This window comes from Maniola jurtina, chromosome 6 (genome assembly GCF_905333055.1).
Source record: "Maniola jurtina chromosome 6, ilManJurt1.1, whole genome shotgun sequence".
Taxonomy (NCBI): domain Eukaryota; kingdom Metazoa; phylum Arthropoda; class Insecta; order Lepidoptera; family Nymphalidae; genus Maniola; species Maniola jurtina.
Genome location: NC_060034.1, coordinates 11544509 through 11566566, shown reverse-complemented (window position 1 = coordinate 11566566; position 22058 = coordinate 11544509). Strand labels below are relative to the sequence as shown.

Sequence of the window (22058 nt, the reverse complement as noted above, 5' to 3'; positions counted from 1 at the left end):
TTCAATTCGGAAACGTAGGTTCTTCTGTGATGGACTGGTCACTCAAAATGGTTAACACCCTCTTTTTGTCTTTGTCATTTATATGGGATTAAGTAACAGAGTGGGCCCTGTACTCACATCTCTCCATGGATAGAGTACAGTAATAGTTTCTTATAGTAGTGTTCACAGTTCCTTACTCAGTGGCAGAATGGAGCTAGGTGATAGAAATAGCTTCGTAGATATCTAATTCACTCCCATATGAATCCGCTTAGCTTATTACGTCTTTGATTGTTTAACTTAAAAGTAGGTACCTACTTACTTAAATACCTTGATTAAGTACAATTTTCTCATAATTTTTCTTATTAAATCAGTTTAAAATTGTAAAATAATAATCTTCAACACAAATGAAATGAACAATATAAATAAGACCTGGTTATCAGTGTTAGTAGGTACTAAAGCATGAACCAACAATTACTCTGCAAGAGCAAAAAAGAAAATGAAGCCTATCTCTATCGTAATACAGGCTATATTCCCGCTTGTAATCATTTATTACGTCACAACAACAATAACGCCAATAAGATGAACGTCACGCGAGTGCCTCTGATTTATGACTTCATTTTCCAGAGGGAGAGGAGAGAAATTATCTTTTGTTAGAATTTATATAGGATACAGGCAGCATGCCTTTCAACGCCCTTTGAATGTAATAAAACGTTTTAATACATCGTTTGTGAACAATTATTTTGTGTTTAACCAATTACTTCAAAATATTAAAAATGAGTAACTCTTCTGTAACTTGTTAATTTTGACAAGTCTAAACTGCAAGCAAAACATGTCAGAAACTATGGTATTAAATAAAAGCAACAGCAACTGTAGAGGATTTTGGAACAGGAACAGAAGCAGAATTTTCCGAGGTGCACAGAACGGAAGTGACGTTGCAGGCAGATAATAACCACATTGTACAGCTTCCGGAGGGCACGGACAGCGATAATCTTCGACAAGCGTAATTTCCAACATGGACATGGAATTGAATGGAGTAGTTTCTTAGACCTTCTTTTTATATAAATCGGTAGGGTTAGTATGACTATGTCTAAGATTTTACACCTCGAGAAAGTTGATAGAATTCGAGTGTCAAAACATCGGTCAAAATACAACAAAGTCAGAGTAAATAAATATTTTTGTATTTGTATTTTTGTATTATCAGGCTCCATCTTACTAAAAATAGAAAATACTTTTTTATTTATTAAATTAAACTTTTGCAAGTACTTTTGAATCGTCAAATGCATCTACTACTGGTTCGGAATGTCTTTGTATTTGAATTGTCCAAAATACTTGAACGTAATGTGTAAATCTTAAATACATGGATCTAGGAAATCCTAACCTAGATCCCAACGCTACAAGTCTATTTTTTGAAATTAATTCACAATAACCACGATTAATTTTTAATTGAAAATACATCTGAAAAACGGTGAAAATTTACTTTGGCTACCTTGACTACCTTACCCGTGCTTAGCCGGACGGATCGCTAATTGAAATTAAAATAGGTACCTAAGTATAACAGATTCCTTTGGCATTGGGAAAGAAATTGGAAATCAATTTTTTAGATAAATATTCTCCATGCATTTCATTTTCCAGTTACCTACCCTTCAAATTCGAGTATAGTGACCCTCAGTTCACTCCCCATAAGTAAACAGCCAAGCTGAACACCTGGGATCAACTTGAATTAACTTTATAAGATCAGCGCTATGAACTTTGAACAATTCTTGGTAATTAAACGTAAATATTTGTACAAAGCATTCGTGTAAGAATTGGTTGGGAAAGCGTTTGTGTAAGAATTGGTTGGGTGGAAAATTATTATAATGTTACTTGGTATTATACTAACTGAAAATACAACTAAGAGCTCGTTCACACAGGCTGCGTAAGCATTGCGTAAGCGTAGACGTAGCGCGTACCATTGCGTTGTAATGTATGGAACTGTATGAAACATGGCATATCGCTAGTATGGCGTGAACGTTCACGTAGACGTAATGCGTGCAGTTACGTCTATGGGTTCACGCGCGTCACTACGCACGCGTCACCTGTATGTGTTGCACACTCAATTGGTGTGAATCGGCCATAAAATCTTACTTATTAATTGCTAGGTATGAAATAAATGTCCTACATTAGCTATTATTATTATTATGTAATGTCAAAAAGTCAAATCTTTAAATAGTAGATAATATACTTAGGTCCTGCGCTCGCAGCTCTAACTTTCGGAGTAACAATTAAATATCACTTGCTTTAACGGTGAAGGAAAACATCGTGAGCAAACCTGCATACCTACGAGTTCTCCATGATGTTTTCAAAGGTGTGTAAAGTCTACCAATCCGCACTTATCCAGCGTGGTGGACTGTGGTCAAACCCGTTTCATTCTGAGAGAAAACCCGTATTCAGCAGTAGTGATCCAGCGATCCAGCTAGTAGAAAGTAGTGTTTGGTATATTTTTCCATTTTACCAGCACTATACAGCAGCGTATTTAATCCTGACGCTGTAAAAGCCTGAATGTTTTATTTATTCCATTCGGGTCAACACGGCGAGGTTATACAATGCTTTCAAAAACCCCTAGAGACATATTTTAAACGGGATATGCCGCTACAAAAATACAAAGGTTCCAAATGTATCATAATATATGTACCTATGTATGTATAGATTACACTTCTGTTTTCGTATCTCTTTATGTATCTGATCTAACTACATAAATATAATAATTACATAAGTATTCCCTGAGTTCATGAGAATTTTTAAATCCATATTATTATAAATGCGAAAATGTGTCTGTCTGTCTGCTATCTTTTCACGGCCCAACAGTTTAACTGATTCTGACAAAATTTGGTACAGGGTTAGTTTATATCCCGGGGACGGACATAGGCTACTTTTTATCCCGGAAAATCAAAGAGTTCCACGGGATTCCTAAAAACCCATCCGATTTAGCGATTTGTATGTTTGGTACCGAGGTAGCTTGCGTCCCTGTAATTGACAATGGCAACTTTTTATCCCCGAAAATCAAACAGTTCCCAATGGATCTTTAAAAACCTAAATCCACGCGGACGAACTCGCGGGCATCCTCTAGTAAAGTATACTGTATAATCAACGCAAACTATAATGCCATTTGTGAAAATTTAAGTAAAATTGCCATAAGTATATTCGTATAGTATAGAGACTTTTTTGAAACAGGGAACTTTTACCTTAAAGCTTATTTCTCTCCCACTTAACCAAGCTTATTTTAAACTTGCGTAGGGGTATATTATGTATTGTGTAAGCGTGAGTTATACTGGTACATTCCGCGTCGCCATTAGTTTTCTATCGTGTCCCGCTCAATGTTGTGGAAGTGCGTGGAAAGCCAGAGATATGAAGGTTGCACAACATATCATAAATATTTCAAACGATGCCCGGATTTGTTCCGGACAGTTTGAAATTTTGTGCCCGTTTTGTAAAAACTTTATGGCGTTATCTATGGGGCTTTCTAACTGGGTTTTAAAAAGAGGATAGAGTCTGAAATGTTGGTATAAGTTTTGCTAAAATATTATAGAAACCAGCGATATACCTATGTTTCCCTGTCTGTAATAGAAACCAATATAAAATTCACTATTAAGAATGTATCTTTCGAGAAGCTACGAATAAGATCGAGAACAAATTATTAAATTCTAAGGTTATTGAAAATTAGATATATATGTATTTATTATGAAGAATTAAATGTCTCGATCAATACATAATTATATTACTTCGACTTAATCATTAGGAAATTGTGAAAAATAAATTTAAGTTCAAATATATTTTATTAAGTAAGCACATCATTTTTATGTAGGGGCCACCTTGTGTCAAGATTTACCTACCACTTTGGAAAGCAGATCTACTAAGAAGAGCCGTTGGCAAGAATCTTTACAGTTAGGGGGTAGGTACCTACCTATAGTTTTGTAATACCAACCTAATTAAGTTGTTAATAAATAGAGACGTTTCAGAATTTTGGTAAACCTCCGCAAATTGTTAATCCTCACATACGTATTCCATTAGCAAATACGCTTTTACCTGCTGTGTGATTTACCATTTTTTGTAGACCCACTCACCCCTCCTTGGCCCGATATAATTGGATGATTTAAGGGTGGTTGATATGTAATCAGAGGTCTGATAATACTGGACGCCATGAAGACGCTACGAATGCCTCGGGTACTGTCATCCAGATAACGAGCTGCGATCTATGGTTGCCTGCAATCAGTTTCATCGATTTTCAGATGTTGGCTGAAAATCGTTACGAAATTCTACGTTTTCTTTAAAAGATAGCTAAATATTGGTTCTACGAATACAATCAATTAATGCATGATAAGCATTAGTTGTATTAGAATCTTGTGGTTATCAGTTATGTAGTTGGAGAAACTGAGAAATGTGGAAAATCTAAATTTTTCAGAGACTGAATTTGTAAAGAAAACACGTAACATGTTGGGCAGATGTTGAATGCTAGAACAGTATTGCATAAGTTATCTACTAGTTTGTGAATAGTTTTTGAAGTATCTAATACTGATCGTAGCCGTAGTACCTATTTGCATGTGACTTCTTAATAACTTTCATAATTTTTTTTTAGATTACCTACTAGCAAAGTCTCGTCCAGTCTTCGAATTTTTTTATCCCTTTGTCCAGATTAATCTTCAAATTGGCTGAACTGATATTGATGGGACTTTACAGGTAGGTAGAAAGTTTGTAAGGAGAGATAGAAGCTACTTTTTAGCGCAGCAAAATATTTTCTTTCTATGGTAAAACAAAAGTGTCGCCGGTGAGCTTGTCGTGTATGAAATACTAGTAGGTTACTTATCAACAACAAGCTTTTCTTGCTTTCTTTAAAGTGTACAGTGAGAATGTGATAACTTTCCATGAGAATACATCTACCTATCTATAGATTTTGGAAAGTAAAATATTATGCAAATATAAAATTTCATGCAAATATTTAGATCCGTTTTCGAGAAACCAATTATATTCTTAAAAAAAGAATTGCTCATTTTATTAAATTACTAGCTGATGCCCGCGACTTCGTTCCCTTGGATATAGGTTTCAAATATTAAAATCCCGTGGAATTCCCGGGATAAAAAGTAGCCTATGTGTTAATCCAGGGTATAATCTATCGCCATTCCAACAGCCTAATCCGTCCAGTAGTTTTTGCATGAAAGAGTAACAAACATCCATACATACAAACTTTCACGTTTATAATATTAGTAAGATTTATTTACATATTACCTAGGTATACAGTGACAGCCCTATCGATGAAGAGATGTCAGCCAGCGTGTAATCTTGTTCAGATCGCGGGCACGAATTTCATAAGTGCTCGGTTGAGTTAATGGATGAAAACATTAACTCCTCAGGGTCGAGCTTCAGGTAGAATCACCCTTCGCAAATCATTTGCATATGCGACTGAGTCTTAGTTGATTTTTGTTTAAGGGTTCATCCATGTTATACAGAGGTAGGTGATCGCACGCCAAAACATTACCTACCTATCTGAAGTTTATTTAGGTGTGGTATTTTCCCTTGCTAATTGTAGAAACTTACCTACTGTAAACGCGAGAATGGCGTGGCAATATTCAGTTTAATTTGGTATTCTGTCTTGTGGGTATAGATAGGCAGGAATTATAAACAAACCTTATTCTTGAACTAAATGATGTCCGTGACTTTATCTGCGTGAATTTAGGGTTTTAAATCAAATCCCATCGGATCTCATTGAGTTTAGAGCATATCTACCTAGCTTATGTGCGTCCCCGACCCCGACTCCCTGGATGCAAGGTCCATACATCTGTACTTTTCATCAAAATCGCTTAAGCGGATGGACCCTGAAAAGGTAATATACATGCAGACAGAAAATCGGAGACACCTAATTATATTGATACTTGGTTATGTTGACATACTTTCTTACCTAGCGTATGTCACTATAGCATTTCTTTCTATATAACAACATTATTAATTTATGAGTAATTTTAAGTAGGTAGGTACCTACTAACTAATTACCTCAGTATTTTTAATGTTCTAAAGAAAACACTAATAAAAATAGTTAAACATTTAAAATTATCAATTCGATAAATTAATTTATCATATAAATGATAGTTATAAAATAATAGGCTGATTTATTATTGATTTTTGCTTAACAACAATTAATATTATTTATTTCCATTAATAAACCCATTCAATAAGCAAGTTGAAAATATTATAAACAAAGAATATAGTGTATCAGTAACTATAACTATCTACCAGTAGGTACATAATTTTACTAAGAGTTAAAAAGAAGAGTAATTCCAAATGGCGAAGTTATGCAATTCACGGTCATTTGCAGCGTGGCGGGAAACTTTCTGTATAGTTTGTTGCAGTTTATTTTCAATTTCGCTGTTCCAACAACCCACAGCCAACGCATAAAATGAAGTTTGCTTATGCATGTAATAAAACAGTAAAATGCTCAGCGCAGTTGGGTTTGGTAAGTGTAAAAGTTGTCTTTTTTCACAACAAAAGAGCTTTTACTATGTTCAGTTTCGGAGGACGGTTTTGGATAAAATAACTAGATTGCACGAGTTTCTGTCATGTGTTAAATTAACAAAATATTTGTATGTTATATAACTTAGTAGGATAAAGAATCTCACATATATACACCCTTAAAATATTAGACTCATGTTTTTGGGCAGTCATGTAATTTAACACAAAACATTTTAATCTTGTAATATTGTAATCTATTCGTACTTAACTATTTAGAACGTAATCAAAGAAAGAATACTCTTGCTAGATACTTTATTCTACACACTATTTAGTGCGTAAAATTAAGTTACCTACTCAAATTGTAACAACTGTCTCTTCGCTCATAGTCATAAGCTAACATACACCTTTGAAATGGGCGGGCGGGCGGCGCGTCGCTTCAATTAAGTGATTGCTTGCTCAAAGCTATAGGACAAATACGCCTTTGTGTAAGCCCTTCCATGCGTATTGAGTCTGAATCCAACCAATACTCTGATGAGATGATGTATGTAAGTATGCTGTGTCAAATTGGTATAGCTAGGCGATTTCGTCCGCGTGAAAATAGGTTTTGTTATAAATTACATGGGAACATTGATTTTCCTTTCAAAAAGTAGCCTACATTCGTCCGTCCGGATTAAAAAAAAGAATTTCGATCAGAAGTGTACTTAATTATAAAATTTCGTCTTGTGCAAGTTATGAGTCACTTTCAGAACACAACCATAGAATAGGTACTCACTGTCATTACTAATAGGTACTCATAGCACAAAAGTGAACCTATGATAAGATAAGATAAATAACAACAATCAGGTTATGACTCTTCATACTCTATTAGTGGGTTTATTTAATTCTATTAACTTGTAGTTGCGTACGTTAAATATATGAAGATCGTTTTAAATTAGGTCGGTACAATCTCCATTTATCAGCTGTTAATTAAACAAGAGTATATAATATTATGTTTGAATGTATGAAAAACATTTTATAAGTGCTTTTTGTTCTTCATCTATCTTATCGTTTAAATTAGGTACTTACTTACCCATCTAATTAGACTTTGATAACAAGGTGCGTTGATGTGCAAATACTTTTCTCAATTTCATTTTCGATTTCAAAGCCATTATTTATTCCTTACCTAATCCATACTTTTTATGAGTTATGCATGTAGGATTTTCACAGGCTAAACCATTTGTATTTGCTAAGTGATAGATTGGTATGTGGTGTGGTTGAGCTTGCATTAGCCAAATAGGCTTTCAATCAAGATTAGCTTATCTGTCAGCGAATACCGCGCGCTGAACTGCCCTTTAATAGTACAAAGGTGTATTAACATTAAGGTGCAATGCACACCTGCAGAATGGAATGAAGCGGAGGCGCAAGGTCTTTCTTGTTGATTCAAATTTGATTTTATTTCTTTTGGGTCTTTGAGTCTCTCCATTTGCGTTTCCTCCTGCGTTTTGTTTTCACCATACCAATTTCAGCTGTGTAATACATGTTAAAGTATACAGTAAAGATTTATTTAAGTTGTTACTAAAACTTCAAGTGCGTGTCCAGAACACGCATAAATTATTATTTCTTAAACGGTAGCTTTCTTTTATAAATTGTCTTAAATCATTATAACAGAATTAACCATATTGTGAAATCCCCTGTTTCTCAAAGTAGGTACCACTCGAGAGTGGAAATATCATGTTCAGGAGGTCTTTCTGAAAAAAACCTTGTTTCAAAATTCAAATTGGACTCTATGAAAGAGATTTCTATCATTATATGTGTTTTTATTCTGTAACTGTACTTCATATTACACCTCTTATAGTTTATTCTGTGACACAGACCGAACGAAACTATGAGAGTTCCTTGTTTTGCTACAGAACCCTAAAAATAACGTTTTCCCTAAGTATTTGTGTATCACTATCATTGCCCAAAATACAAAAATATGTAAATGTATTTCTTTAATAAGAACATGTTGTTTAACTTTATCTCCTTATCGGACTGATAGGGCTTATCAATGTGGTCACATTTTTAGGGTTCCTTCCCCAAAATCAAAATAATAAATATGGAATGCGTTTTTACGTATTCATTATGAAGTCACAAAGAAATAATTTGTCCAAATTAATGGATGGAACCCTCAAAACGGTCTAAAATCTAGATGTATTGCTATCCCTTTCATACGAAAGCTCTCTGCGAAAAAGGTTAGTCTTAGGTTTAGACCTATCAATAATTTAGTTAAGCTATTGTGTATCTACAACAGAATAAGCTCCAATGGCCGTCAAAATTGAAGCTAGGAATGCGGAAATAATCGATGCGCGGGCGACCGCACCCTACTACGGGGTTCTCACGCGAGCGATGAAATAAAAGTTAACTGGATCGATACTAGAGGCAAATTTTTACTGAGAAGGCAAACATTTGATTCTCTTTTTATATTTAACTATTGTTAAACAAAGTGATTTTGGCATTTCATTCGATCTCTTAATAATTGTGCAGTATCGCTAAAACTAATTCCCTCGATTAAAAAGACAACGAACGTCGGTTCACTATAATGCTCAAACTCGCATCGCCCAGTCGTGTATTTCATTAAAACATGTTCAAAAAATTAAAACAGTAAGAAAAATCGAATTTTGGCTCAAATAAAACGAAATTACTGTTATCGGTATTCAGATAGGGCCTAATCTGATATCGAGTGAATCAGTGGAGCTAGAGAAATATTGGCACAGAACTTTATTCTTTTGTGTGGGACGGTAAACTACAGTGATTTAAATCTTCTGTAACAGTGTTGAAGGTTAATAAAAAATGGAAACAAAAAGTGAGTAACGCTTCCTATATTATTGTACATTTTTTCTCTCTATGGCCGTCAATTCCCGCCGCTATTTTTCATATGACCTTGAATTATACCTAGTGATTCTTTTCGTGAAAGAAAATAGTTTCTATCGGTTTCTATTGGCGGCTATTTTCACTGTAGTGTAAACTACGTGGTACGCGGTGTGGTATGTGTACCTTGGGGTAGTGTAAATAACTGTTTAATGCAACAGAACGAACAAAGGGGAAAAAATCTGCCATGCATAGAGATAGAGTACATAATAGTTCAATGCTATGTTGTGACGTCATAGCTAGAAATATATTTTGATTCAATTTAAGTATTTTTATAGTATTTTCATTGGATTTTGGATGACAGAATGCGTTGGCAATTGACGCATTATATGTGTATGTCGCGTCGCGGTCAACTAGCTTAATTAGCCGTTCCATTAACAGCCTAGCCTCTTTATTAAACGGCGCCGTTTAATTAGCGCCCGAATGATATTAAATGATATTCAGCCATTCGATCGAACTTAACTAGCCTAGTTCAGAACAAAAACGAAATCTGACCACGCAGTCTTGTCTACCTACCCCTAGAGTGGTTTTGTGAAGCGCAAAACCTGAAGCTGAATGAAGGGGCGACGGAGCGTGTCTTCTAGCGTAGCCCACTTAAAAACTAAATCTTTAATTATCATTATCATCATCATCGTCATCCTGTGGACATTCACTGTTGGATATTGGCCATCTCTAAAGAACGCGACCACGCTCAGTTCTCAGCCTTCTTCATCCAGCCACTTCCCACCAGCCTCTTTATAATGACGTCAGTCCATCATGATGCAGAGCTCCACACTACGCTTGCTTATACGCGGTCTCGACTCTAGGATATTTTATGCTCCAACGAAGTTGCAATATCAGATGAATATATGCGTGTGTACAAGTGTGTATGTGTGTATGTGGTTTTATTTTGCTATATTGATAACGAATTTTTCTAAGACTTCAAAAAGGGAAAATTTATTTTGATCGTATATTTACGCTTCCAAACGGCAACTTTCCGAAAGGCAAACTTTATTTATTAGCCAAATTATGTCCTTTATAGCTTTAGCTAAAATACTAATATACAAGTTCAATTATTTATCGTTCTCTCAAAAACAATTTACTAGGTACCTACTGTACGTAATTATTATATATTTTTCACGTCCGACGATTCCGCGATAGGTAGGTAGATTACAGTCATCTATCTACTTACATGAATCATAAATCATAAATGATAAGAACGCAATACAAAGAAAAATAAGATAAAGCCTGGACCAATAAAATTATTTATTTATAATTAAAATTTTGTTTATCGGAATGATTCGACATCATCATCATCGCCAACCGAAAGACGTCAACTTTCGGAAGGCGTCCCATAGGGGTCTTGTAGGGATTTCCAAACGTCACGGTCGCCTCATTTTGTAAAGTCTCTAAAAAAAAGTTTCTACGACATATCGTATTGTGTTAATGTTCCTATTTAACTATTAGAATTTTATTTTAAGCAGCTAGTACCGAGGTATTTGTCAGCACTTGTAATAAATAACTGTTGCAATAGTTATTTTCTGATGTATTACTAATGATTGGACGATGCCATGGTGATACCCTCGACTTCATCCACGTGGATTCAAATCTTAAAATCCCGTGGGAACTCTTTGATTTTCCGGGACAAAAAGTAGCATGTCACTAACAGCAGTCTTCAACTATACCCATGCGAAATATCCCGTTGATCAGTTGTTCCGTTACTTGAAGGACAAACCAACAAATAAACACTTTTGCGCAGATGATAGGTATAGGTAGTGACGTAGTGATGGGTAGTGACGAGTGATGACGTCATAAAGACAATTTTTAAATAAAATAGATTAGCAAACTGAACCAACTAAAACTATTTATAAAAAATCGAAATTAATACACCTAATAGGTACTAAAATTATGTTTTCAGAGAGAGATATGGGAGCTATGGACAGCAATGCGACAGCTCAACCTCATACATACCCAGGGCCGGACCCGCCACCATACCCAGGCTTTGCTCCAGGCCCCGCCCAACCTGGATATCCTCCAGCCATGAATCAACCACAAGTAACCGTCATCCATCCAAACACAGGAATTGTGGGAGCCACCGTCATTGTTACAAACAGTATGGCGCCAGGACCTACCTCATATGTGTGCAGGTCTTGCAATCATCAAATAGTTACAAGGGTGGAGAGGGTCCCCTCTATGAGAACACATCTGTTTGCTGCGCTGCTTTGTCTCATAGGGTATGTATACTGCAGTTTTTATACCCCGACCCAAAAAGACGGGTGTTATAAGTTTGCCGTGTGTATCTGTGTATCAGTGTGTCTGTCTGACTCTCTCCTAAACTAATCAACGGATTTTAATTTAGTTTTGTTGTTTGAAAGGTGGCTTGATCGAGAGTGTTCTTTCTTAGCTATAATCTAAGAAAATTGGTTCAGCCGTTTGAAAGTTATCAGCTCTTTTCTAGTTACTGTAACCTTCATTTGTCGGGGGTGTTATAAATTTTTAATTTACACTTATGGAGTGTAATGTAGTGTGAACAAAAGAATGAAGTCAGCAAATATTTCGGCTAAAACATTTAAAAATTAACGACAGTCACTTACTCCATTGTTTGGTTCTCTTTTGAATATCGACGTAATTTTATAGATACGTTTTAGAACCAGCCAGTTACAAACCAACCAGTTAAATCCAGAAAATAATAAAAAAATTGTGTCTTGCCAAATTTCCGTAAAAATAACCAGTTTTCAAAGTTACACGTGTTTAAACATTTTGTATGTAAATTTTGTAGACAATGTATAGTTTATGCATAACTTTGGAACTGAATAAAACCACAGACATAGATATTAGTTCCTAGAACGTAGGTACTCCTTGAGCTTGGTTGGATCGTTACCTATCAAATAAGAGCAAAAATAGGTACGTTTATTTAGAGCGCGCTACGAATACACCCCTCTTAAAAAGGTCTATTTTATTGATTTGGCAATGTATAACTCTTCAATGATTTTTTTCCAGTTGCTGGCCCTGCGTATGCGTTCCTTATTGTGTGGACTCCTGCCAGAACGCCGAACACTACTGCCCTAACTGCAGTGCATACATCGGTTCATACTCTGCATAATTTTGTAATGTCTACCCAAAGCCGGTACTCACTAACGAGCTGTAACTATATGAGTCATGCAAGGGTCAAGATTGTCAAAAAATCAAGTGAATATCGTCAAAAGTCTGTTTATACCGCGAATCTAAAGAAGCTCGCACTGCGAAACGTAATAGGTTACGATTATAGTCATGAACATCGTGCCTATAATAGAATGCCTGCAATAAGTAGTTTCGTTACGGCTTACAGATGAGTACCAGGCTTTTAATAATGCATTTATATTAGAGTCTAAACACACTGGCGAATGTCAGTGCGACGATTGGAAGACGCTTGTAGATGCTGCGTTGTCGTGCCGTAAAACGCGTCTACATGCGGCTAAAGTTAGCATGACATGTTTTATGTGGAAGAAAATAAAATAAAACTGGTTCGAAAAAACAGTTTTTTCGAAGTTGTTAAAATCCGTGACACAATATCTGTAACATCTTCATCTCAGTCACTTATGAGGCTTGTTGCTTTTAAAAAGCCTTTTATTTTATTGAAACGACGGCGTTGCGTCGCGCCGGTGTCAGAGGATTCTATTAAATTCTATTGTGATATATTTCTTTATTTTTAAGTACATTTGTAAGAAAACTAGCGTTTTTACTAGCTTTGCAATGTGAAAAGTTGGTTTTAAAACCTATCTGAACTTTACTTACGATTTTCTCTATTATACACGGTTTATTTTGTATGGCAATGTTCAGTAATTTATCCATATTTCATAATAGTATTCCATTAAATATTTTTACTATGTAGTAAGTATACTTAGGTAGATACTATATTGTATTTTGCAAACATTTTGAACTTAAATAAAATTGTTACTTTAACATTTACTGTTTTTTTTAAACATCATAAAATATCATACAGTACTGAAAACCAAAAAAAGCACTATCCAAAAATTTTCAGTTATGAGTTACAACCCATTAGCGGAAAAAACAAGTCATTTGTAAAACTATGGTAAAGCCTTTCATCTTGATAACTTCTATGACCTATAATGACACTACTGTCGTAAAAACCTAGCTAATCTTGCGAGTTAAAAGCTTGTTTATAAGTTGCAGATTTTCTCCTATGGCACTAGCCTAGCAACGCGTACGCCTCCCGTAAGTCCAACGCCTGTTAAGATATTTTGTCCTTCGTGCAGAACTAAATAATTACTACCTGCTATAGAATAATTTACAATACAATGAAAATGATGCATTACGTGCTTAGTGTGAGTATATTTATGTCAGAATATCGAAACAACTTATCAGACCTTCAAGCGAATCAGGAATGATGACTCATGTGAGATAATTGCGTGAATTACTAGGGCAGAGGACAAACATCCTCCCGGATGTAGCAGTGCGGTTTTTAAAAACATGGTCAGTATTCAGTACCATCATTATATATATTGCCTGTGCCAGAGTCTAAAATGGTGGTAACGATAATAATCTTCTCGATAAAAAAATATCGATATTATCCCATACCTAATTCAATATCACCTACTCACTTCTCAGCTAATTTTTTTAAATTTATTTACTTAATTGTTCACAAAAAATGTTTTCAACTTTTATTACAAAATATATGGTGTTAGCATAAACTCGGTTGAGTTTTTCTGTACACCACCGTAGTTAACGAATTTGGCAGATACCTCTATCTAGTGAAAAAAAAAAAAATGAAAATTAGTTCGAAAAAATACATTTAGAATGATTGAGAATACTTTAATTTATTAAAAGTCTATAACTTCCTATTTGCTTGTGTTCCCTATTGCATGGACAGTTGCAAAATTCCCAATTGTTAGGCCATCTGAATCTTATAATCGAGGATAATTTGAAATCTTAAGCACATAGGTACTTATTACTTAGAATTAGATGATAATATTCAAATTTACCATATAAGTTATAGGTTTTTAATACCACACTGACAGACATCGGGTAGTTTTGTCAGACTTATTCTGGGTCTTTCACTCCACCGGATATAGGCGAAATGAAAATTGGCCAAAAAGCGAAAAAACAAAAAAGAAAATATAGGTAGATAGTAGACGCCTACTTGAGATTCAGGTAGCAGCATTTACTGTATCATATTTGGATTTCGATTGAATCAACGTGAAGCGTGATATTATATTTTTAATAATGCTTGGATCGATACCAAATGACACTGAAAATGGTATCAGATTGAATTCAATCTGATAGGTCAGTGTCATTTTGTATGTACCTATCGCATGATCACTACTATGAACCCAGCTATACGAGTAGTCCAGTCACCAGTGCATTAGCTCAATGTATTGAATTAGACTTTCGCCGCGCGTCCCCTCGAAAACATCAGTTTACTCCGATACTACTGCCATTAAATTTTAACGAAAATAATTGTTGGCAGCGTAACTATTCCATAGACAAATAGGTATAAATCTATTATTTTAGAATCTCCCTACTTATAAACTTCTACTATACAAATAGGCACAAACTTAGTAAAAAAATATGAAAATCGGTTCAATTTTGACGGAGTTATGGTGTAAAATAGTTAAAAATTTTGATCACGTATCCTGAAGCTAAATCCCATTTTTTTGGGATGAAATTGATTATCCAGTATGTTAACCCGGAGTATTAGCTTAAGTGTGCCAAGTTACATTCAAATCCAATCAAAGTAAAGTGTGCACAGACAGACAGACAGACAAACTCAAAAAAAAAGTGTTTGTTTGGAGTCTAAGTTGATAATAATGTTTCCTACAATGATTTCTGTGCCAAAGCAGTCTTTGGCTTCCTACGATTAAAATTTTCAAAACATATTTAATGTAAACCTACATAAATTATTGTCCAGTTGCAGTTTGATTCACGCTTCAAGCTAAGAAGTTTGTCCGTGAGCTGTACGAAACACAAAAACAAAGTAAGTACTTATAAGTTTATTTTATTTTATTACTTATTTGATTAGAAAAGACATTAATGGTTTAGATAAATGATTAATTTATTATTACTTTATTTTTATGGGGCTTGGGCCGATAACACTTATAATATGTAGATTGTAGAATGAGCAAATGTCTATTTGAACTGTGAAGGCTTCAACACCACTATTATTTAGTAATCACTAGTCTGTTACTTTCATTCAGTGTGGTCGCTTGTGTTGTTATTGGAGTTTGTGTTCGGTGTTTTTCCCACTTTTTAATTAGTTACGCCTCAAACCAGGTAATTATTTCCTTTAATTTCAATCTTTTTTGTTTTGTTTGTCAAAGTGAAAAGAATCACATTATGATGAAACCTGAAACCTAGAATTTAATTTCGTATGAAGTTTTGTTTGTAAAGATGGAAAGTGGTTTGCTTGTACCGAACCGTTGCCTTTAGGTGTCAACTTTCTTGAGGCGGGTACATAATGTACGTAGTGACTTATAATTATTACACTTTGGTATCGAGTCTCTAATAGAATTTCGATAAGTACAAAATTAAGTATAATATTATTGTGATGCAAAGGATATGCGAAATAAAATGATAAAATCTGTAAAAGACCAAAGTCTTGCTCGAGTGTAGCAATTAATGTGTACCGAGACAAACATGGATCTCCCAACACAACTTGCTTGTCGAGCAAATATAGGAATTCGGTCAATGTGCTACAACTGGCGATCTCTCTGATACTTGCGCCGGCGCATATTTTAACCACAGTATTTGTAGGCAACAGTAACCTCATCTTCAGGAATTAGGACTATAGGAAAATTTACCTGTGACCACTAAAGCAATACTAATAACTAAATATGTAGGTAGGTACTTTAACCTGAATAATTCATTTATCTAATAGAGGTACCTAATTTCTTATTAGTATTTTTGTTCGTTACTACTGAGCGAAACAAAAAAAAACTTTTTTGTAATGGGCACTTAACGAGGCACGTAGCTGTCCCGTAAACCTATTAAAAGAATTTCGGGAGTGTTTTATCGTAGACACGAAATTAAATATGAAGGTCGAATCCAACGTCATCTACTAGTAAAATATAGTCGGTAGTATTCGCAAGAGTTTAATTGGAAAAGGTACTTTTGATAATTTTTAATAGTTAGGTTTTCTTTTTAATTTTTTTATCTGATAATTTGTCCCTTAACTGCGATCTCATCTAGTGGTAAGAGATCCAGAGGTTGATATCGATGGAACCGCTAACTTGAAAGGTGAATATTATTTTATTGAACCCATGCCTACCTACTTAGCACTTACCCACAATATACCTAATTGGTTTTGCGTGGCATGCACCAGTACCTACGCTTAATCACTTGGTATCGCATGACCGAAGCCTCAGACTAGTGTGGGATCTTTGCTTAGATCTGTCCCATATCTATACTAATAATGATGCGGAAGTTTGTCAGTTAGTTTTTCACGGCCTATGCGTTTAACCGATTTTGATGAAATTTAGTACAGAAGATAGCTCTATATGGTACAGAGATACGAGTAGCTTGTTTGCATCTTGGAGACGTCTCGGTAAATAAAAGACTTCTCACGGGATTTTTAAGGAAAAAGGTACCTATAAAGTATAAACCCACGTGGATAAAGTTGCGGGTATCATCTAGTAAATCGCCAATTCCTAATTTAATCCAGTCGGGAATCGAATCCAGGACTGCTCACAAAACTGCTAGTGAGTTCATAGAGTGAGCACATCAAAATAATACTCAGCCATGCTTATTTTCTGGGCCAGAGCTATCATGACTATCTGACCTTGATCCTATTCATGTATTACCGTAAAAAATCATGACATCATCCTGAAGGCGACTGGTTGTTAAGAGACTATAATATAACAGCTGTACTACATTATAAAGTTTTTATCTTTATTTGTAGGTACGTTCCGTATTCGTTCAACAAGTAGTTAGCAACTGACTGCGATATTCATTTATTTTAGTAAGAACCAATTGCACATCAGACGGTTAAAGTTTGTTATGGTTACCTTCCGTTTAACTATAAAGTAGTGGTTTAACTTTGACTAGCAAAATGAAATGTGGTTTGTAAAAGTCAGTATTCATGTTATTATCTCCATAATTTAATGAGACAAAAGTGAACTTTGAACCAAAATAGGTACATTATACAACATATTTTGCTTATATTATTATGAGTTAAGCTGTGATAGCCTAGTGGTTAGAACGTCCACCTCCTAATCGGAGGTCGGGGGTTCGATCCCGGGCACGCACCACTAACTTTTCAGTTATGTGCGTTTTAAGCAATTAAATATCACTTGCTTTAACGGTGAAGGAAAACATCGTGAGGAAACCTGCATGCCTGAGAGTTCTCAAAGGTGTGTGAAGTCTGCCAATCCGCATTGGGCCAGCGTGGCAGACTATGGCCTAAACCCTTCTCATTCTGAGAGGAGACCCGTACTTAGTAGTGGGGCGGAAATGGGTTGATCATGATGATGATGATGATTATGAGTTCAACGTTCAACCTAACGTAACGGTTAACACCTGATATGCAACTAATGATCTAATAGGTATCTATCGGAAAGCAATGGGAATCTAGCAGAACAAGTTGGGGAAAATAAGTTAGGAATTTGGCAGACACTGCTGCATAGCAGTTCCTTTCAGGCAAACAATGGTGCGTTAATACAACTTTTTTCTTTTTTCAGCAAAAATGAACATCGCAGCAGTAGGTCCTAAAGCTTCCAGCCTGGTCTGCCCGTCATGCAGAGCCAACGTGGTCACTAGAGTAGAACACAAAGCTACAACTAAAACACACATAATAGCTCTAGTCCTGTGCCTATTCCTGTAAGTATATATCTGTTTTGGTATTGTACATACGGAACCCTAAAAATTATATATTTTAAGGTTCCGTATCCGATTCAAGTGAATTTTACACAATGGTTGCATAATGCTGAAACCTGTAAATATTACTTCGTATTGACATTTGTATCATGTAATAGCTCTGAATATTATCATTTGTCATTATTTCGTTGGCATTGTCTCGTTATTAACAATGGCTCAGAATATGTTATATGTAGTCGGTACAACAACGGTGCCAAATGACGTCTGTATACAAACATTTACACCGTATAAAGTTAATTTTTCACTATGGGATATAAACACAGTACTCCAAATATATATGTATACTATAAATTATATTATAGCCCAGTCAAAATAGACATTTAAGGATACAGTAATTCGCATAGAGCTAAAAATTGGTATGAATGTTGGGAACACCAATTTAAATGAATTGTACAAATGAAAATATATTCAAGGTCAAAGTTCAAAAAAATGGGTGTTTTGCATTTTCAAGCTAAACGGTAAGTTTTATCATAAATTGGATAAGACATAAATTGTAGATCATAAAATTATTTATAATTTTTTTTTTGTAAGAATCACCATTCCCGAGATATTACAATTGTAAAAGTTTTCTTCAAGTTTTAAAATCACAATATCTCAGGAATGGTGATTGTTAGTGTAAGAGATTGTTGGTGTAAGTGGAAGAACAATTTGTATTGTAACCTTGAATGCCTATTTTGACCGAACTTTAATATAATATTTTATATCCCATAATGCAAAGCTTAGGTATAGGTAACTGGTATTATAGCTTAAACATGAGGTATGGTAGGTAAGACTGTCCCAAACAGTCTGATCCGTCCAGTAGTTTTAGCTGTGCGTTGATAGATCAGTCAGTCAGTCAGCCAGTCAGTAAGTGACCTTTTCCAATTTTTATTTAGATTGGTTTATTTTAATTCGTAGTCATATTATTATAAACTGGTGAACACAATTTGACGTGCCTTAGCTTTTTCATATTAGAATGCACTTAGTTATTTCCCTGATAAAATCATCTGATAACTTGTTTGTCACTGTTTACGATTTTATTAGTTAGTTTTACCTATTAGGTACTTATTCCACCACAAGGATAAAATTGAGATATTAATTATCCACATTATCAAAGTGCTCATAAAGTTATCTATACCTACCTATTCTATGCCCTCAATTATACCTAGGTATTTCCCTGCAGCTATATTTTCTTAGAATGACGTAAGCACCTATCGATAACGATTCAGTTTCCTTTATATTTACGACTGCAATCAAATGCTATTTAATTGCATTTTAATGCATCGAAACATACAAAAATAATAAAATATGAATTTTATAGCTTGTGCAACTTCATCCGCGTTGTTACAAGCTTGTTTTTAAATTCCACGGGAATAATTTAAATCCCCCAGGAATTATTTGCTTTTTCTGGGATGAAAAGTATCCTATCTCTGTACATAGATTATATCTGTTGAGTAGTTGGTTGAGGCGTAAAGAAGGCATCTGCCTGAGAATTTTCCATAATGTTTTCAAATGGTAGACTATGACCAAACCAATTTTAGATTCTTACCTTGAATTACGGAGATTCAAAATTACAATCCGAGAATTTTTAAAACCAGGGTGATTAGGCATCTTCTAGGTAAACGCGTCCCATCTTAGACCACATCATCACTTTCCATCAGGTGTGATTGTGGTCAAGCGCTTGCCTATAGTGTGTAAAAAAAAATGCGAATTTTGCATAAAGAGATTCAACAGTGTAACAAGTTATGCATGACAAGTCAAGGCAAACCTGCCGGCTGGTTTGGTAGGTAGGTAGGTATACGGCCGCGCGGCCTTGGCGATTTTCGCCATGTTTCTATTACGCGAACACGCACTGGGCGTCTGTTTGCAATCATAAATATTAATATAGACATCAAAAACAGGTCTTACAACTTAAACTCGATGGAATACTCATTAATTGGTTAATTAAATAATGGTCGGTGCACAGGTAAACCTGACGGTTTATGATGCACCGGAATGGTCATTTCATCATTGTATTTTTTTATGTAGGTAGGTATATTTGTTTTTAAAATAAAATAATAATAAGCGTAAAGTTCAATGGGAAAGTGACCTAATTGCTTCTAAAGATTGTGTCCCTGAGTTTTCCTATGCTTACGTTTTTTAGGTTTTAATTACGTAGGTAATTAGGGATGTGTCATGAACTCATGACTGATGAGTCATGTGCCATACTGACATGACTCAAATGTCCTATAGTAATCGCAAAACATGAAGGTACCTACCTAATTAGTCCAATCTGAAGTAGCAACATGATGGTCTGTGCACGACGCGACGAAGGCACAGCCAAGGACGCAATTCCGCGGAGATCTGTGTAGTCTTAACACCTAACCGCATCAGAGTTAAGAGTTAAGACGGTATAAAACAATGTACTTATACCTACTGCGCAGTCAATGCGCCATGTCCTCAGATTGGAGTTGGACTACTTGTTTTGCGATACTATACCTACCTAAGTTCGAATAGATACTACAGGTAAAGTGATAGACTGACATATTAATGTGCAGCACTGTTGTATATACCTATGTACTTCAGGATTTAGATTGAGGTAGGCATAACGTCCTGTAATCCCAATCAATTTTTGCAGAAATTGTACCCCAGTGAACAGTACCCCGGGCGGGTAGTTGGTCTAATATACATCCCTAGCTATAATCGCAGGTACTTACTATGTGATAAGATGGTATGATGATGGTGGTATTGTGAATAATGTACTTAATTCAAAGCATGTCGATTCGACGTGCCTTTTTCTTGTTCATGTGTTGGCAATATTCAGGTTGCTATGTAACTATAGCTATTACAATGTATTTATAGAATACTTAGATGATTTTTCTTTTCAGATGCTGGCCTTGTGTTTGCGTTCCTTACTGCATGGATTCTTGCCAAAACGCCGATCACTACTGTCCTAGTTGTAACGCCTACCTCGGGACTTATCAGGGATAGCGTTAATAATATTTAAACATTGAATATCATTTAGCTCTAAAAACATTATTTATATTAATGTTTTTTAGATTTATCCATTATTATTATCGCTTAAGTTCAAATGTGATTACAATAAGAATTTCTTGCTGTGCCTTTTAATGAAAATCACGCAATAATAATTACAAATTATTAAATAATTAACTGAGGCCATTTAAAGAAACCGAATTTAAAGGTCGTAAGCCGTTAAGTTACAGCCCCTAGTTGTAATTTTTAAGCTAAAAACGTGATATTATGGTAGTTGCATTAATCTACTTAACTCCAAAGAACATTTGCCCGTCCATGCTAAATAACAAATTTCCAGTTTCCACTGACCTGCTAGTCACGTTAATATAAATATCTACATGAAAAGTTATACAAGGGCGTCTGTAGAAATAAATGCTGAAAAAATTTTATATTTTTAAATGTCGTTTTAGGATGTTTATAACCTTTTCAAAACATTATCTTTTTACACAGGCTTATCGTAATTTTTTTATGGTTTTATTCATTTGAAGGTGATTTAATCATTTGAGTATTTATGCCATAGCATCTTTAACAGGGCTCTCTCCGTCACTCGTTTCATACAATCGTAGTTCCAATTTCATTTAAATATTAAGCAACCAAAGTCCATGTAATTTTGCAGACATATTCTTGAAACTAATATCTGTCTGTGGTGTTTTAGAATTTTCTAAAAATATGTAGTTTTAAAATTATAGGAGTTCAAAGATTTGTATGTAAATTTTTAAGACCGCGTAACTTTGAAACCGAATATTTTAACAGAAATCTGGAAAACCACAGACATAGATATTAGTTTCTAGAATATGTCTGCAAAATTTCATGGACTTTGGCTTAATATTCAAATGAAATTGGAACTACGTTTGTATGAAACGAGTGACGTAGAGAGC

General features: G+C 35.0%; 2 protein-coding genes across 3 annotated transcripts; both read left to right on the top strand.

Annotated features, from left to right (window-relative positions):
• Window positions 1-8861: 8861 nt before the first annotated feature.
• On the top strand, window positions 8862-13261 carry LOC123866446 (lipopolysaccharide-induced tumor necrosis factor-alpha factor homolog). Its single transcript, XM_045908030.1, has 3 exons — window positions 8862-9277; window positions 11240-11555; window positions 12322-13261. The coding sequence occupies exons 1-3, from the start codon at window positions 9265-9267 to the stop codon at window positions 12422-12424; spliced, it is 432 nt and encodes a 143-aa protein (XP_045763986.1). The 5' UTR covers window positions 8862-9264; the 3' UTR covers window positions 12425-13261.
• LOC123866450 (lipopolysaccharide-induced tumor necrosis factor-alpha factor homolog) lies at window positions 12259-21262 on the top strand. 2 transcript variants are annotated; one of them, XM_045908034.1, is made up of 3 exons: window positions 12259-12270; window positions 17994-18132; window positions 21036-21262. In XM_045908034.1, exons 2-3 carry the CDS (start codon window positions 17999-18001, stop codon window positions 21136-21138), a joined length of 237 nt encoding a protein of 78 aa, XP_045763990.1. In that variant the 5' UTR covers window positions 12259-12270; window positions 17994-17998; the 3' UTR covers window positions 21139-21262. The 2 variants fall into 2 exon arrangements, with proteins under 2 accessions (XP_045763990.1, XP_045763989.1); XM_045908033.1 differs by lacking the exon at window positions 12259-12270 and adding an exon at window positions 15470-15583 and having other exon boundaries at window positions 17981-18132.
• The last annotated feature ends 796 nt before the right edge of the window (window positions 21263-22058 follow it).

Coding starts and splice junctions, on each gene's coding strand:
- LOC123866446 (XM_045908030.1), top strand. Junction 11,556..12,321: donor GCGCTGCTTTGTCTCATAGG/GTATGTATACTG, acceptor ATTTTTTTCCAG/TTGCTGGCCCTGCGTATGCG.
- LOC123866450 (XM_045908034.1), top strand. CDS start 17,999: ATGAACATCGCAGCAGTAGGTCCTAAAGCTTCCAGCCTGGTCTGCCCG. Junction 18,133..21,035: donor CTAGTCCTGTGCCTATTCCT/GTAAGTATATAT, acceptor TTTTCTTTTCAG/ATGCTGGCCTTGTGTTTGCG.